Raw genomic sequence first — 19304 nt, forward strand, 5'->3', positions numbered from 1 at the left:
ACGAACAATGATTTTTTAGTGACCCTAACAGATGGAATCACAGCCATCCATCCAAAAACCACGAGCATGTAAGAGTCGGCACAATCTTCAACAACTTACCATTTTGCAGAATGCAAGGCCATATCATTACAAACAAAAGCATAACAGCCATGCAACACAAGACAAAATTTCAACATTATATAACAGAAATGACACAAAAAACCTATAATATGACTGAGTGTATATAGGGAGCTGGGAACAATTTTTTTCTGATACAACTGCAAAAGTATAGAAAAATAAAGGTCTGAAAGGACCCCATGCTTATGCATTAAACTGTAACTTATATATACAACAACGTATCAATTGCTGCAAGGGTGTGCACATGGTTACTGAAACTTTTTCTGGTGCATAAGGAAACATGCTCTATAGCCCAAAACTTGATTTTACTCTTTACCTTAAATATTCTAATTTTTACTATATTAAATTATTTATAGTTTTAAATGTTGTTTTCTGTTACAACTAAAGTATGTTTGGTAGGTGGCAAGTGTATTTGAATTTCGGATGGGAGCGGAGTGCATGCTGCAAAGCAGCATCTACTCTTGATCCCTCTTGGAACAATGTGTCATACAAAAGGCATATGAACTGGGATAAATCCTCTTCATTGTCATCAATCAGGTTCAATGGGTGGTCACTACCTTTCTCTGCATCACTGTCTTCCCAATCACTTGCAGGACTGGGTGGCTCTGGCTCTTCATCCTCAGCCTCTTCGTCCCCAATAACGAATTTTCCATTCTCGCAACCATTATATTCAGCTGTCCCATGGAATAACACAGACTGGGGGTCAGGAGGTTCAAGTGATGATGCAACAACAGCTTTGGCGCCTGAATCCAGAAAAGCCTTCACGAGGCTATTAGCAAGCCCATACTTTCCAGTGCAGATTATAATTCTGTCTCTCCATGCTCCAACCTGGAAAAAAATTCAGAAAGTTCAGGAGCATGCTTCATAAGAAAGAAAACTGGAGATAAATGAACTTGTAAGCCTTAAAAATAGACAATTTTTGAGCTCATATACAAGGGGAAAAGCCAGAAGCAAAATGGCAAATAATTTTTGTACTATTATCAAGAGTTTGCACCAAAGAAATGACATGAACTATCTGTTGACACAAAAATCATAGCTGAAGCCGATCTATGTAACAAAACGCCAAAACTGATTTGTCCATGAACCCACTAATAAGCGTAACTTTCTGAGAATATGAAAAGCAGAGCCACGTGCCTTCACCCGTCACACCCCTGAAATAGTTATGTACCTTTGCTTTTAAATAATGAAAAATGTTCTCTTACATAAAACTCTCATCACCTTTACAACTATAATGAACCAATAACAATGCCGTCGCCTCTTTTTCCCTTAACTATGTCCTTCTGCATCACAGAAGCCATGCTAATCTAGTGATACACTTGTTTATGACATGATAATATTACCTTCTGGTAACCTTCGATGTGTCCCCTTGGCCCTTGCTATCTAAACTCCATGGCCACCTGCCAGGCAAAAACTTAATCTAGTGTGGGAAGTCCTCTAATTCTGAAATCCCTTGCAGACCAACACCCCCTCTCTCAGTAAACAACATGAGTCCCCTATATGCCGCATGGATTACAACCCTTTTACATTAATACCCATTGGTTTCCCAATGATGGAACAATGTAAATATAGTGTCATAATCACAAGAAAGTTTTTCAAAGCTAAATAGCTTCCAGTTCACATTTAGTTGCAATGAAACTACAAATCCGTGTAAAAATTCTGATTCCAAATGATAAATCTAGTTAAAAACTTTTCATACTAATAACTTTTCAGAGAACAAGATACCTAAAGAAACATTTTTCAAATAATTGTTTCCAATGGTAAAGATCAATGGTAAGATCACTTACCCTATAAGAGTTCCACTCCCATGATGCTTCAGCAGATATTCTAGTGAGACTCCTGGTGCATGGACTAAACCCTATCATTTTTCTTTCATTTTAAACCTTACTGAGAACAAAATTATGTAACTAAGATTTCCTGGAAGTGGAAGAAAATCCTACTATAATTAGAGCATTAAAATGGCATTTCAAGCCCTACCATAACAAGAAGCTGAATTTTCATCGTCACAGCAGTCTATAAAAACCAAGTGGATGAAAATAGTATTCATGTTTTTCCTGTTTTTACCATTGTCTTATCAATAAAGCCAAACTCAAATAGTTGGGAGAACACTTGATAGTCATTGTTAGATTATAAAGGTGTATTCAAAAAAAATATCCCACATTGAATGAGTTTACAGAGCAACAGGTAACTTAGATATTCTTACTCACCAACTCAACTCAGGTGTTCATGGCAGGACACTCTCTTGCTTAAATTTGCATTGGCCAGGAAGCCAACATCAATCAATAGAGAGGTTGCATTACATGGAAAAGAGGTTGTAAAATCTGCTCAAGCCTTTCATGGAGCTTTCTCAGCTTGGAGATACACTCCATCAACCTGATATTTGACAGTAGGTGTCTTGGATGATGAAGATGAAAAAAGGGTGTTGAGATGCCAAGCTGTAGAACTTTTGAATAATTTATATAAGATAATCCATGAGGTCCTACCTTATAGCAAGTACCTGTGACAGGTATCTTACAAGTTTTAAATGCACTAATTCTATGTTCTCAGCTTGCTTAAGTTCCTAAGGAGGTCCCAGCCTCATGGAATATTGAATAGAAAACTTTTAGGGTTTGTTCTTTTGAGGGCATGAAACTTAACCAGGAATCTGCATTTCCTGGATAAGTGTTACCCAGGCAACACTTTGAAAAATAATTCACCTATGTTCCCTTATGCATTGGAAAATGGCTTCGGAATCTGTTACCCATGTTCTTTCGCATTACAATTGTAACGCAAAAAAACCAATGAACCAACAATTTCCACCATGTTCACCATGTACAAAGAAGCCACATATGGGACAGTCAAGATGAGTCAATTCTGAATTGGAAACAGTAGAAGGGGCACTCAGTTTCTTTGCTTATGATTGCAGTACTTCTACAAAGATTTAATAAATTGCAAAGTGCAAAGATCAGATACACATCATTAGCTTGCTTTCAAAAGAGTAAGAAAATGTGGAAGGCTTCTGACTCGGTGTTTTGACCTTTTTGAACAATAGAACAAATCTAAGAAAACCAACAGAGAACTTTAATGTTTTGTTCTCTCTAAATTCCTACTCCATTTTTTGATGGAACTTATTTCCCAAGTGTTTGATTTGACCAATCAAAAGTGGCAGTATATGAAAACTATCCAATATTTACCATAGCAATCAGCACAATGATAAGGTATGCTCTTTCTACAATCCAAGAAGGTAGAGTACTACAAATTGTAACACATCTCACCATCCAGCGAACATCCTCAGATGTCAAGTGAACAGCAGGAACTGTCCTTCGAAACATAAATGCACTAATTTCTTGGTTATCCTCCATCACCTTCAATCATAAAAATGACAATTATACATCACTAACAGCCTAGTAAAGGTGAAGAAATAATATAGAAGAAACTGAAAAAAATAAAAATACATACTTGTGTTTGCCGTCCTATATAACGATGGACGATCCCTCCAACTTGAAACCAGGGCCATCGTGCAACCAAATCAGCGACACATGAAACCTTTGTTAATGAATAAGCCTCTTTTCTGTTATGCCCTCGCATCATTGATGACAAGCTCAGCTTAACACTCTGAAGAAATCTATCAGCCAGCTCCCCAGGTTCCGCAACCACAAACACGTCATTCTGCCAACTGATAGAAAGATCACCATGTCAGGTTACAACAAGATTAAAAAATAATCAAACCAAAGATGCGCGCTACAATATATCAAAGAAAGAAGGGCAATATTAGACCTTAATATTGAACCTGTCGAGTCATTTTGAAGAGCCAGATGTATTATGCCTACTTGGGGTAAATTCTGTAATTTATCGTGTAATGCACGAACATGTATAGAGGGTTGCCTAGACAATAATGGAGATGTTGGTGGTGACCCTGGTGCCTTCACAATTGCATGACCATCCAGGCTAAGTGGTGGAACTAAATCAATCCGATTTGCTCGCTGAGGACCAAATTCAGGACTATATAGAAGTGGACTTGATGGAAAGCTTCCAGTAAACAATGGTGATGTAAATGGTGAAGGAAATGCAGTTGCTGGCTTGGAAAATCCTGATGCTCGATTCAGAAGAGATAATCTAATGCCATTTCGAGCACAAAAGGTCTCAAGAGAACGAGCATGATGAATAGTCCTTCCAGAATCAGGACTATGTGAAGATTCCACAAGTAGTACCATGCGCCTCCAGCCTAACGAAGGGCTGTTTTCGTCGAGCCCTGGGGGAAAAGATACATTAAACTCCAGCAACTTACAAAAGACTAGAATGAGTTTAAGTTTAATAACACTCAAGCAACAGAGAAAAATGATAGAAACCTGAGTTTGATGGTTTTGATTTAGAAAATTGCTGAATCTTCAATTTCTCCATTATTTTTTCTTCACTATGGTATCTTGGAACTAGTCGCTCGCAGAGATTTTTAAAAGATTCAGAATTTTTCTGAATGTACTCCTCAGTTGCAGCTTCCAGCTTAAGCCAAATGGCAGGATCAGTCTCATCTAGTTCCATTCCATATCGCTCATCAACTGTCAATGTGAAACAAGTTCACACTGTATCATTGTTCTCAATAACTTACAAGCCAAACAGAGCACAAAAAGGCTTCCTTGAAATTAGCTGATATTATCTAGATTAATCACACATTAGAAGTCTATGGCTGAAGCTGAAACATTGACATAGATGAAAGAAAATCCACAGATTCTTCAATTCATGCACAAATTTCTCAGTTAATGAATCACCTGGGTTAAATCGAAAATAATGCATTTGAGGAAGCATGGGTATCAAACTGTCCATCGCTTCCTCCACTCGCTCCACTGAGCATGCACTCTCAATCAAGACTTGTCCTGTATCTAGATAACGCCAACCACCTTTTCGAGCCTAAATATTGCCAGTAAAAGCAAAAGAGTTTAAGAACATGAAGAATTTATATAACATGCGTTCATCAAAGTAATGCCAATCAACATTCAAGTCTCCAATGAGAATATAGAAAATCGAATTTATATAGGTGTTAATGTATTTTAAATTGCTATACAACACCTTCAGATTATAATTTTCATACATTTGTAGTAAGCTACGAGTATATTGTTAATTACTGACTAGTCAATAATTTTCATATCATCTTGCCAGTCTGCGTGGTGGGTTATCCATTGGTTAATTCCAAATACACAGGCAACATGTTCAGACAGCCAAGAGGGGACATTAAGCAAAGAGTGCAACTTACCTTGGTTGGAACTGAACCACATCCTATTGAAACTATACAATCAATTTGTGTATCAGGCCATAAAAGTTGTGCTTCTCTTATAGCAAAGATAGTTGGATTATTTGCTACAATAGCTCCATCTTGCCAACGATTTACATCTGTAAGAAATTGCAAAGGATAACAAAATTGCCACCAATTACGAAGTTTCCAGAGAAGGTCAACCACATGCACATGATTTAAAAGAATCCAAGGCAAGATGTAGTTAAAAGGCTAGGAATGATTACCATCCGAGTAATCATCAAGATAATATGGAGCAGCAGATGATGCTCTTATAGCTTGCCATATCTGATGCTTGCAGCTTCCAATAAAAGCACTACGCCGGATACCAATTTGAGTACCAGGGGCAGATGTTCCAATTGCACTGATCGCAGGACTCTCAGCCATTCCTGAAGGGAGCTCCGGGGTGCCAGCCGGATACTAGAAGACATGCAGAAGCTGTTATTGGCCAATTCAGTATTCATAGAGAGAGAGAGAGAGAGAGAGAGAGAGAGAGGGAAATCTAACTCCCATGCTGCTTATATCAGATTATGTAAACCATGATAGTTAAGGAGGAAAAAGATTATCATGAGCATCCAGACAAGAATTTTTGTGAGAGATCTTTCAGCTATTGCATTATAAGAAAAATTCTAAACACAAGGTAGATCAATCATTCCATGGAAAGAACTTCAGAATGCATTTTCTGTAACAAAATAGCTGGATAATTATAAAGATATAAAAGGCAACTTTATTCATGAAGAGATTGCTTCCAAAAATGAGTAAACATGTAAGAAGCAGCCTTTATAAGTGTACTAGGTCATTAATGCGCATATGAACTAGCATGGAACATACTGCAAATGGACAAACCTGATAATTTCGGAAAAGAAATGGTTGAGCTGGCATAACGCTGACCAGAGTTGATACTACAAAAACCTTTGGGATGCCCTTCACAGCAGACTCTATTAAAAGGTCACCCTCTTCATCAACACACATCTCTTTCAGTAACCTTTCAAATTGATCTGCACTGTGCTGAAAGAAAGCTCTTGAGGTAAGGTCCTGAAGAACAGAAATAAATCAGACAAAAAAAATTCAAATATCCTTACTTTAGATCCATGCACAACTACTCTAAAGCTTTGTGACGAACTTTTGTAAAGTTGATCGAGTTTCTCTCTCCAGGAAGTAGCTTCATCTTTAGGGACAGGCTCAGCAAATACGAGCTTTCCTGAGAAAGAAAACAGCACTTAAGCATGGGTGTGATACTTAGAAAAAATGAGCTTGACATAACTTTTACAGTCACAGTCCAGACTCTTCACCTAGTTTTTTGTATATTTCTTCACATTGATCCAAAGTCATTTGTTTAATGCCAAGAGCTACAGCAAGCATACCACCCGTGGATGTACCACAGATAAGGTCAAACATTTCATGTATACGCTTTCCAGTTCCTTCTTCAATCTGTCTAAGCATCTGAACTGTTGCCAAACCCTTCATCCCACCCCCATCCATTGATAGTATCCGTAGTCCTTGCTTCCCAACTGGCTTTCCTCTTACTGCTCGACGCAAATTCTCATTCTCTCCTGAAGTGAGGACAATAGAATACAAAGATTAAATTAATGACAAAATGATATAAACAGAACCATGATTAAAAAAATAACATACCAAGAATTGCCAAAGCACGTGCAGCAGCCTTGTTCACACGTGACTCTGGTGTAACTGTCAGGCGTAGAAGAAGTTCATGCAAGCTTTCAGATTGAGCTAGGGTGTGACGATTCTCCAAACAGAAAGCTAAATTGCCAACTGCAAATAAAGATAGGCGTTGCACCTGATAAAAGAACAGATTGTATAATGCATGTGATTATGGCAAAACTGAGAAAGCAATTCATCAACAAGAATCTTATCTCTGGGTTATCTTGCCTCTATGTTCTTGTGTGCACACAGTGCTTTAAGTGATTTCAGGACGTCTTTGGTCAGCATCTTTTGAGCAACACTATCAGAGGCAAAAGCCAAGGTGACCACAACTTGCAATACAGATATCAACTCTTCTTGGTCAACTGATCTCAGAACTAATTCAATAGGTTGCATTATGTCAGATTTAATCAATTGCATTGCCAAAGAAACATCAGCTGCCAGTGAAGAAAGAGCAGAACATGCTTGTTCAACCTGCAACATGTGGTAACCATTGTAAAAGATATTATCGAATTGAGAACTGGAGTTAAAGACTACATTAATCTGGTTTCTTGAAAGAATTTGCAGCTACATACCACATGGCGATTGTCACTGCTTATCATACTTATGAGCTGCCTTATAGCATTTTCTTCTTTGCTAACAGCTATACGATTGCTATGATCTTGCATAATCTTGGCTAGTGCAGATGCCAGCAAAGGATGATGACATGAAGAAAACCGGAAGATTAGAGAGAAGAAGGCACTAAGCTTGTGTCTAGATGCAGTGAAATAGGAACTGTTATCTGTCTGAAATGACCAAAGGAGGTTATAACCATTACATAACTTAAAAGGCTAGCACAAGACTCGTAAAAGTTGCAGGAGAGCTATACCTCAATTTGTACGGTTACAGATTTTAGATTCTCAGTTGCCTCGATTCTGATATTAGCAAGCGATAAATGTCGAAGATTTTGCAACGGCAAAATTTCTGGAAGAAACTCAAGAGGATTGCCAAACAATCTCAGAATACGAAGCTCTGCCATAGCCCTGCCATATAACTGAAAAGAAATGTTAAGGCTAAGAACATCTCAGAGCAATTTGGAATGGAGAAGGTAAAGGCATCAAGACAACTGATAATCGAATGACCTGAAATCCAGAAGTGGGCGGACAAGTTTGTTATGTTCCAGTGATAACTCCACCAGCATAACACACTGCCTAAGCTCAACTGCTCAAAAGACAAAAATTTGTGGTTCAATTAGGTTAGCAAGTTTTGCAACTTGAATGGGCAATTTTTTTCAGTTTCTGTACAATCGCAAATAGTATAATCCAACAATCTATGGATGAAATAGTCTTAGGTAAAGGTCATAAAAGATTCAAACTTACCAGGGACAGAAACCAACATGTTATAGTCAACTCCTAACACTTTCAGAGTTCTCAATTCACCAAGTTCTGGTGGCAAAAGTGTTAGCTTATTGTTATCAAGGTATAATCTCTCAAGTAGTGGCAGTTGTGTTAACTCTACTGGAAGGACCTGTTATTTCCATAAGACCAATTCACAGTAAGGGCCACATCATTGCATAAAGATAATACTACAAAGCTCCATCAATCTATCAGCAATATAATTGAGATCTACAACAGCATCATGCCACAAGAAACTCAGAAAGCACATCAGATGATCTCAACTCCTTCATAACTATAAAAAGAGAAGAATGCAAATAATAACAAGTATAAATCAAGTAAAATGTAAAATTTACAAGACAATAACCAGAATTTTTAATGTGACAATGATCATCAATAGTAAAATAAAATTAAATTAAAAAAGAAACTAAACAAAGATATAAAGTGTAAGAGCACCACATGAGAGAGTGGTCACAAAATGTTTTACCTGAAGTGTCTGAAAAATCAGTTATATCCATATTCTCAGAACATGCCTATCAAGAAATAGTATGAAGCTTATATTCATATTCTCAAAACGTGACAATAAGTAATGAGATTCTCTCATCTCATCAGTTTGCAGAAATTTTACCCATTTCCCTCAAGGAGTCCATTTTACTTTGGCAACAATACCTCTTTACTTAAACTTTTCTTCTTCACCCACCAATTTTTATTTTCAGAGTAGCGACAAACAGATGTTGGATATGCCAACATAGCAGATACTAATCACACGTTTACCTTGTATGTGATATTGGTTTCCATCTCCTTTTAAACTTGGTGCCTCCAGAAGAGTCTCTCACCTTTCGAGTATGTGTTTAAGAAGCTGTGATGTTTTTAACTGGATTAAAAATTAGCTTGGCAATGGACAGTCTAGTCAGTTTTGGAAGGATGCATGGTGTTGAACTCCTTGGCAAATCAATTTCCAATGCTATTTATAATTGAAAAGAGGATGATAATGCTAAAGCTGATTCTCAATTGGATAGTGGGGGTTGGTCTCATAAGTTTCAAAGGAAATTTTGCAGGGAGCTTAATAAGCAACTAGGTACATTGAGTCAGACTTATTTAATCATCATTTGAAAGGCAAAGAGGTTATGAATGGCAAAATTTGGAGATGGAGTTCTCCATGGATCTTTACAGTCAGATCTTTATACAGTTTCTTAACTCATTAAAGATATACATCATTGCAACTTAACAAATAAAAAAGTATACATATTCATATAATATACAATCTTCAATCCCCATTAAAATTGTCATGAATGTGCATGCCATCCTGTGAGCCACAATTAAGAAAAAAATGTTAAAGGGTGCAAACAGGTGGTGGTAGAGATCGGAGAACATAACCAATAGACCAGAGACCAGATCATTTACAATCTTCAATGGCGGGTCCCATAATCAAAAAAGTTTAGAAAATCATCCAGTTCGTAATGGTTAATCCATCCACACTCACATCCTCATCCACATGAGCTAACAAAAATAATGATATCGACATGATAGGCCATTAGCCTCTCATGTCTCATGATTCTATGCTCACATTACAACTATCTGCAAGGTCATGTTGTGGATCTCATAACCTAAAGCTGCATGCAGCTGCAGATTTGTTGAAGCCTTGTCTTGGGACATCAAGCGGGCAGGAGGTCACCAATTTCTCCTATAGCCATTTGCTGCATCTCTTCTGAACACCATTACAGACTCCTAGTCATATTTCTATTATCCCATTCTAAGTGCTTGATCGAGATACAAATGGGTGGCACCTTTGGTCATCAAGAAAGACAAAGATTGTATCACTGAAGTAGGTGGATCAAGTAGACCCAGATTCATCTGATTTGAAATAATCCATCACCAAATCCAAACCCAATATTGTTCGAGATCACCATCTTCTCTTCAATGTAAGCGTCACATACACCACTACTCCACCCAATTGTGATAAATAGAATGCTGTTCAGAATATTAGTAAGCCTTTTCCAGAAGTGAACAATGCTTGTGAGATTGATCACCTTACCCAACACATGCTTCTAAATAGAATATTAGTAAGCCTTTTCCAGAAGTGAACAATGCTTGTGATATTTCAAAAATATTTATGAGTTTGTTGAGTCAAGAAGTTCGCATACTTTTCATCAGAGATGTAAACCATCACATGCTTCTAATCTACTAGGCAAAATCTCAATCTCCAATCCATCATGAGTTTGAATGTCAATGAAAATTTGTTGTATTTCATATGCAAACCAATTATTTGGTTAACAAGCCACATTGTGTAATCATATGAGAAGTCCATTGTCTAGTTTACACAGTATGCTACTGGATCCAAAGGCGGACCATTGCATTTATGTAACATTTGTAGCAGCTGTTCCTCATGTTATATGGGCAATAAAAGAAGCATAAATATTATCACTGTGGAGAGTGATTGATAACTGATCCGAGAATATGCCGTGTAATTCAGAGATGAAGCCTATAAGGATTCAAGAGGTCAGCTCAACAGTAAGAGTAAGGCACCTTAAAAGTCCTATATTGGTGTATTTGAGCAAATATTAGATTAATTCCTTGCATCTTTTATCAGCTACAAATCCTATATTGACCAACAGGAAGAGAAGCATGACACAAATCGGGAAAAAAAACAAAAATTAACATTGAATATTCTAACGAACATCGCATGGTAATAGCAGAAAAAAATGATAGGTTGAGCTCCTTGGATCACATATAAAATCCCGGTGCAATCTGAATTTGAAATCCAAAAAAAAAATTCAAGAAAGCGCCATACGAGATCACGAATCTATTGATAAACATAAGATCAAACGAAGCAAATGAACGAAAACCTTGAAGACCTAACAACATCAGTCTCACCGACAAACCACATCCACCCAGGTTTAGAACCTTAAGGCTCTTCCAGTGATCCGCAAGCCTTGGAGACTCTTCCCCAGACCCTGCCAGATCTGACCTAATCAACCGCGTCAAAACGCCAATCCCATCGCTCTGCTGCCCGGAATTCAGAACCTTCGACATCTTCACCGATCTCAGAGGCTCCCGCCGCTTCACGACCTTCATGCCCCCTTTGATCCATCCCTCCTCATCCTGGTGGAGATCTAGGACTACAGTGTCCTGCGGCAGGGGGAGGGCAACCATGAGCTGGGACTGGAGGCGGAGGGCGACCTGGTCCTCGTCCTCGCCGGCCGACCAGTCGAGATCGATCCGGAACCCTAATCCCGCGGAGGAAGGAGATGGCGGAGGCGACAAGGACGGCGGCGGTGGGGAAGAAGAGGCGGAGGGGTTATCGGCATTGTCGTCGGATTCGCCATAGTCGAGGGCCAGATGGAAGATCTCGGAAAGCCGCTTCCACCCCAAACCCCATGACATGGCCTCGGGGTGGATGGAATTCTAGGGTTTCTCCAAGAATGGGATCGTGCTTAGGGTTGAGATTATCGGGCGGGGAGGCTGGGCGAAACGGTGGGAGACAAAATATGTCGAGTCGGTCGGAGGTTCGGAGAGACGAAAAGAAGGAAGGAGCGCTGCAGGCTTTTCTTGTTTAGTTAGCTACCTGGTCAGAGCCCTCGAAGTCGGCAAAAACTGTAAGCACGCGGAAATTTGGCACGAGCGACGCTAAGACCTCTTTTTATCTTTTTATTATAATTATTTTAGTAAAAATGGCATTTCATATTACTCTTAAATAAATACAACCTGCCAAATCAAAGTAAAAGATACAAGAAAAGCAGTATATCCGCAATGCTAGTCTAGGTAACCTCTCCGGAGTGCCGAGCAATATAGGTAGCAACACAGTCTAAAGCTATGTTCGTCTTCCGGTAAATATGTGCTATCTAGAATGAGCCTATCTCCCTGACCAGTCTACGAGTCTCACGAATCATCAGGTGACCATCTCCATAGGGATCCACCCTCCGAATCCAATCGATCACCATAGAAGAGTCCCCCTCGAGGTATATCCTATCAGCTCCAATATCCTCCTCGCACAAGAAATGCCCTCCCATGCTGCCCAAAGCTCCACCTCATGGCGGTAAAGTCCGGGGTGCCGGCCTCTCGCCACAATCAGCTTGCCATGGTGGTCTCTAATCACAAAGCCCACTCTTCCATGCACTCCATCCACTATCATGCTGCCATCGAAATTGATTTTGAGATGACCAAGGGATGGGGGCATCCAAAAAAAGAGGGAAACCTGGGCGCTGCGGCAGCAAAACGGATGTCCCAGATATTTCTAGCCATCCTAAAGGATCTCAACACGACTGTTGTAGTGATCTCCATGCTAAGAGCTTTATCCAAGCCATAAAGCTACAACACCAACGATCAATTTATTTAGAATAAATGTAATAATTAAAATCTCAATTTAATATAATGCAATGTAGCTTTTTCTTGGTCTTTAGTCTTAGGGTATACATTGATGTTTTAAAGAGTACATTGTCCGACCACCCACTTCTAGATGACAACCGGTGGTTGCTGAGGGAGTGTGATGCCTTTCAGGTTGTACATGTGTTCCGAGAGACGAATAGAGCTGCTGACTGGATTACCTCTTTTGCTACTCACCATTCTAAAGAGTTTATCTGAACCCATTTTGTATCCGTTCCTCCAAATCTATGTAGTATCTTATCTCTTAACTCAGATGGTAATGCTCACGCGAGACTAGTGTGAGCTATCGATATACCAAAAAAAAAATAAAATGAATTATCCTGTTATAATAGTCATAACCAAAATTACTATTGATTGTCACAATAGTTATAACAAGGTTCTGGAGTCGTACCACTACAGGGCCAAACCAAGGATCGAGAGCGGAGGAGGGGAGAGAAGGTGAAACCCTAATCTTAATCTTCGATGGAAGAGAACTGGGGTAGAGGGAGAGGGCGGAGGGAGTCAAAAAGGGGAAAGGGAGAGGGGGAGAGAGAGAGAAGGAGGGTGAAGGAGAGAGAAATGTATTATTGTTCAAATCTTTGGAAGGGGATGGAATCAATGTCGGCATCGAATAAGAGTACTAACATCAATGTTAGGTTGGCTAGGTTCCAAGAAAAGAGGGAAGAGAGACTGAAGTCGAATGTGGTCGAGAGGTAAGGGGTTTTATTATAACAAGGCAAAGTATTTTGAATGATTGAATCGTCCCGGATCAGTTCAGTTTGATGCGCCCTAAACCACTCAGATCATGACAGTTCGACATATCTTGCATCTCAAAAATATTACTTTAACTTTTAGATTAAAATATTTACTATTGCAAGAACATTATAATAAAGTAATAGTAAGAAAATAGCATTGTTACTTTTTTGTTTACTTTTTTTTTTGCTAAAGCGGGTGGATCATACCTAACGAGTACGGATGCACCCAATAAAATCAAAAAACAAAATACCTTGTAGTACCTGGGGCAGCTCTCCATCTCCAGCCCATAGGGTACTACCACAGTGACTGGCTACATAAGCAATCACCCAGTCCTCATTGGATAAGGAAATAATTTTTTGATTGTAAAATCATTTTTAAAAATTGGGGTAAAAATATATAAAATTTTGAAAAAAATATTGAATAAAGTTACAAATAAAAAATGATTATTTAGATTAAAAAAATCATTACAATGCTAAATAATATGTTATAATGTTACTATATACCCATCCCCCATACATATAGACATGAGGAGCCATACACATAGTGTTAAAACTATTGTAATAGTTACAATAATGTTATTTTAAATGTTGGTCCACATAAAGAGTAAATATATTGGAGAACAAGAAAATGCAATAGAAGGTCAAAGATACTCCTACTTTAGAAGTATTTTGAAGAAACCAAATAATCCATAGTAGAGGCTATAAATTAATATATTAATAATATATCTAAATATTGATATTGTTATAGCATTCTTATTATTTTATTGTTATATTTTATATTACATATTATTTATGTTGTAATACTATAATATTTTTATATTATTATAGCGTACTATGTTTTATAATTGATAAAATATAAATTGTATTGCCATGACATGCCTATTATTACATTATGGTGATACATTAATATTGTAACATTATATATCATAAAACTATAATATAAATTATTAGTTTCATGCTATTCTCCTTTCAAAAAGATCAACGCCCCTCCATCCTATTAATGCAAAACCAACAATGAACATTTTAAACAAAAAATCCACACTATTCACAATAATTTACATCACAAGATTATCAAACAAATGTCATGCATTTTAAAAGCTCCTACCTATCCATCAAGTGAACACAAAAATTGACTGCAGTATTTGTTATAATAAAGCACATCAATTAAAGACTAAAACTATGGATCATGATATACATGCATGCATGCATGCATACATACATACATACATGCATATATATATATATATATATATATATATATATATATATATATATATATATATATATATATATATATATATATATATATATATGAACTAAAATTTAAGAAATTTAGATGCTTCCAAGTCATGAATCATATAGAATAATATATTTAGCAGTTGAAACAATATATTTTCGATCCACTTGATGCATGGGTAAGTGATATTTAAAACACGTTATTTTAATATCATAGATACATTATATAGAAACTCCATATTGATTTTGCCGGTAGAGTCGAGATCTCAACCCTTTAGATGGAATATACGAACTATAATAATATATTAGAATTATTATAATAATATAATAATGTTGATATAATATATGGAAATATAAATTATAATGTTCTTATTTTATTTCCAACTTTTTTAAATAAAGAAATCCTACCCATGCAGTGTTTTAATTTTAGCATATATAATCATCAAAGTGATTCATATATCCTCTTATCCTCCACAAAACATTTATCGGCATCTCTTTTTATCTATTAGGAGCTCCATCTTTCTAGAAGCCTTCTAATCTCATATCATACATTCAAGAATAGTATTTTTTGACTAGAATTGGTTGGTCTTGGTGGAGCTATGGCATGGGCAATTTGGTGATGGAGAAAAACTACAACATATACTACAATGGTAGTAACTAGTGCTATAGTGAAGCAACCCATAACTTTTTCCCCTCTAGGTTCCAAACTTGAGTGTCGGAGAAAAAGAGAAATTGCTTACCTCTCTAGCTAGCTTGGGTCATGGTGGTGATGATCCGAGCTAGATGAGGACGGAGGACTTGTAGCATAGAGATGATGGCCGACATCTTTTAAGAGGCTAGAGCAAAATCTGCTAAACCAGTATTGAAATCCGTACTAGTTGGTGGGCGGTTCGATATAGTACTGGTTTGATACGTGCCAACATACAGTATGTTTAGGTGTGCACGTTCGAAACTGGCATGCCCATTTTTTTAAGCTTTCCATATTTGATTAATTAATAATCAATCTTTTTAACTTTTTCAATAATTTTAAGTATAATTTGATATTTTTGGATCTTTCTATGATCTCAGTATTATCTAAATGATACATCTTATTATTTTAAAATAATACAAAATATAAAATAATTAGTGAGATATTGTATGCAAGTAAAAAATAATATAAAATATTCTAAAATCAACTAGTAAGATAAAAAATATAAAATAATACAATCAATTACATATATTTAAAGTACAATATATATTTAAAGTAAAATCAACTCTAGCCTTGCTGGCTACAAAATTAGCCAGTCGTGAAAGTGATCCTGGCTCATCAAGCTTTGGCTCTTGCTGTTGGTCTATAAAACATCCGATCATAGGATCATCATCATCATTTACGAAAGCATTATAGATTGGATCTGTGTAATTTAGCTCCACTTCCTTCTAAATGCACTTCAACCTCAATCTCAGGCTATAGTGAACATATACAAGGTTGTTGAGGTGCTTCTATGTCAGACAATTCTTCTGCTTGCTATGGATGAAAGCGAAGGTGGACCAATTGCACTCAAAACCACTCGAGAAGACCGCTTGGGAGAAGATCTGGATAGCTAGTCACTTAAGATTTCTGATGGACAAACTAAAATAAATCTACTATTCAGGTATAAAAATATTGAAGAAAATTATATATAAAATAGTATCATATTAGAAACCATCTAATGTTAGGTATTAGTTATCACTGATATGTAATATATCTGGATTTATATTTTTCTTACTTATAACAGCTGCCAAGACTCCAAAACTGTTACTGCCCTCTCTAAATATTTTAGTCTGTTAAAGTAAAATGTATTATAATATGTTAATAATTGAAGATACTAGTTAAATTATGCATGTTACTTAAGTTAACTTATCTCTTCATGATCTAGGGTCGCAACTTCTAGATCAAGCTCCATCTTGTAAATCATATTACACAGAGCGGCCAAAAGTTTGCCTTCTATATTGATTCTAGGTACAGTGTACTGAAACTTCAAATTTCAGTAGTAAACTGCAAATAGAGTTCGTAATTGTTTTAGTAAAATTATACAAGTACAGAAAAGTCTAAATTTTAATATTTTTGTTTACTTGCTAGATGCAAGTTTTTACCTATCTGGTAGTCCCACCACTACTCAATGATATTGATGTACTAGTGTGAATGTCTTGAATCTACCTCCCTAATTTGTTTCTTTACCCTCTCTATTATATGATACAAAAAGCTTATCTAAGAGTATCTCTCACTGCCCATAGTCTAAAGCACTTTGTATAATGGCTTGATAGCCTTCACTACCTTTTCAGCCTGCTACCATAATGTCGGCCTCGTTACCAAGTCCTCAACAGTGCCCCTCAATGCCGGCCTCGTAAATCCATCTATTCTGCCATTCAGAATTGACAAATATCTGATGTAGAACTGCTATCCTCTTAAAAAGGCTATCAAGTGCAATATAGTTGGTAGCAAACTGTGTCACACTTGGTCTTTGTATTTCTTCCCCTACATACCTTCTTATCAGTGATATGACTCATGTATTGTTATAAATATATCTGGTGATGGTTTAGGCTATCTCCATTGTCATGCCCCCGGCCCAAGATCGCGATCCGAGGGTCCGCGCCAACCGCCGTACATCCGTAGAAAACTCTCCTCACGAGCATGCAAGGCATCTTAACCAAATATCTCAATATATAAAATAATTCAACTAAATAAATGCAATCTTATTTCATTGACTAACTCAAGTCATAAAGTCTCACAGTTCTAAATATGCAGCAGAACAATAATTTAGCAACATGCAAACTTAGTTTTTAAAATAACAAAACCTCGCAATGTCCAGCAATCATAATAAATATCTAAGATAACAGATCAACTTAAATAACCCTAATCTAAGATAACTTGTGCGACAATCCTTCTAGTCGCTCTCCCATTTTGGAACCCCAATAGACTAGTTCTCGGAATCTGTAAAACAACAAGAAATTGTATAATGAGCTAAACAGCCCAGTAAGTAATGAACAATCTAGCTAGATAAATCAAGCAATAATATATAGAAAATAAATATATATGCAGTTCCAAGGTACAAGTCAAATATTTCTTAAATTCTTACGATTCTTTTCATAGTTTTGAGATTCTTTCACATGTTCAATTCATCTTATCGATCCTGGACTATGACCATATGTTTCCTGTGGCAAGGTCATCAACACCGACTAATCTTCTTGCGGTGAGTCCTTCGGGACAATCAATTGCCAACGTATCTGCCCCCATTGGCGGGGTCCTCAACATAGCCAGGTCGAAGTTCAATTAGTTCTCTATTTCATATGCAGTCATGAAAATATACAGTGTCAAAACCAAATATCGTTCATATCTTAATTTCTTTCAATTTATCAGATTCAACTCAACACCAGGAACTATGACCATATGTTCCCTGTGGTAGGATCATATCACCGACTATTCTTCTTGCGGTACCAATGTATTAGCCCCCATTGGCAGGGTCCTCAACATAGCCCGACTGCAAGTCTGAATCTATTTCAAGTCATTATCTTTTCTCACATTATGTTCAGTGTTCCAAGCCGAAAGGTACAATGTCAGAGCAATTAAACACAATTGAAATCAGAAGCAAATACGTTCAATTAGTCATACAATATTCTAAAAATATACATATAATCCATGCATCAAATCCGAAATCACGAATAATTCGATTCGTAAAATATATATATAGTTTGCCGATAAATCTAGTAAAGAGGTTACATCACTTACCTTGCGAACGCGATCCACAATAAATCCAATTAATTCCGTAAATCCCCCGCAGAACCTAATATCCAAAAATCATATTCTTTTTTTAAAATTCATCACAATATATATGTGCAAAAACTTAAATTTTAATATTCTCCCATGGCTGATCCTACAGAAGTGCCTAGCACCCCGAGTTCGGGTTCATACCTGTAAACCACCCCCTCTCTTTATTCATTTTTTTTCTTTTTCTTTCTTCTTTTCTTTTTTTTTTTATTTCTTTTCTTTTTCTTTTTCCTTCTTTTCTTTTTTTTTTCTTTTCTTTCCTTTCCTTTTCTTTTTCTTTTCTTCTCTTCTTCTCCAGAAACTTCTTCCGACTTCTTTCTTCCTTCCCCTTCGGCGAAACAGAGGATTCGTGACCCCCCTGCCCCCTTCTTCTTCCCTCTCGGTCGAGCCCAAGGGCGGCTGTGGTGGCCAGCTCTGACAGCGGCAGGAGGTGGCGGAGCAAGCCTGGCCACTCCCGGCGGCGAACAAGGCCAGCGGCGGAGCACTCGGCCGACCAATTTTTGGACCCAAGTTTCCGGCAATTGGCCGGTTCCAAAACCTCAACACATCATGTCTAATCACCAAGAGAGTAGGAGAAGGCCTTACCTCGCCCCGATGAAAGTCCAGCAGCTTTCTTCCTCTCCGGCGGTAAGGAAGAAGAAGACCCCTCATACCGAAGAAGACCCAAAGCCCTCTATCTCCCTCTCTCTTTCTCTCTCTCTCTCTCTGTCGGCAGCCCGAGGAGGAAGAACTCGGGCGTGGCGGCTCTACCTCGA

At 37.4% G+C, this 19304-nt stretch overlaps 1 protein-coding gene across 4 annotated transcripts; it reads right to left on the reverse strand.

Moving 5' to 3' along the window:
* Positions 1-189: 189 nt before the first annotated feature.
* On the reverse strand, positions 190-12016 carry LOC103717146 (phospholipase A I-like protein). Of its 4 annotated transcripts, XM_088704392.2 has the most exons (19): positions 11287-11983; positions 8398-8545; positions 8161-8239; positions 7908-8061; positions 7615-7824; positions 7268-7513; positions 7013-7175; positions 6670-6930; positions 6460-6578; positions 6224-6385; positions 5605-5797; positions 5342-5478; positions 4860-4998; positions 4443-4649; positions 3871-4345; positions 3553-3769; positions 3369-3458; positions 1902-1953; positions 808-945 (listed from the first exon to the last, which is right to left on the reverse strand). In XM_088704392.2, exons 1-18 carry the CDS (start codon positions 11794-11796, stop codon positions 1942-1944), a joined length of 3522 nt encoding a protein of 1173 aa, XP_088560518.2. In that variant the 5' UTR covers positions 11797-11983; the 3' UTR covers positions 808-945; positions 1902-1941. The 4 variants fall into 4 exon arrangements, with proteins under 4 accessions (XP_038987798.3, XP_038987797.3, XP_038987799.3 ...); XM_039131870.3 differs by lacking the exon at positions 1902-1953 and having other exon boundaries at positions 190-945; positions 11259-12016; XM_039131869.3 differs by lacking the exon at positions 1902-1953 and having other exon boundaries at positions 190-945.
* Positions 12017-19304: the final 7288 nt, after the last annotated feature.

This window comes from Phoenix dactylifera, chromosome 9 (genome assembly GCF_051530095.1).
Source record: "Phoenix dactylifera cultivar Ajwa chromosome 9, Ajwa_hap1_PhDact_Kaust_v1.1, whole genome shotgun sequence".
Classification (NCBI taxonomy): Eukaryota; Viridiplantae; Streptophyta; class Magnoliopsida; order Arecales; family Arecaceae; genus Phoenix; species Phoenix dactylifera.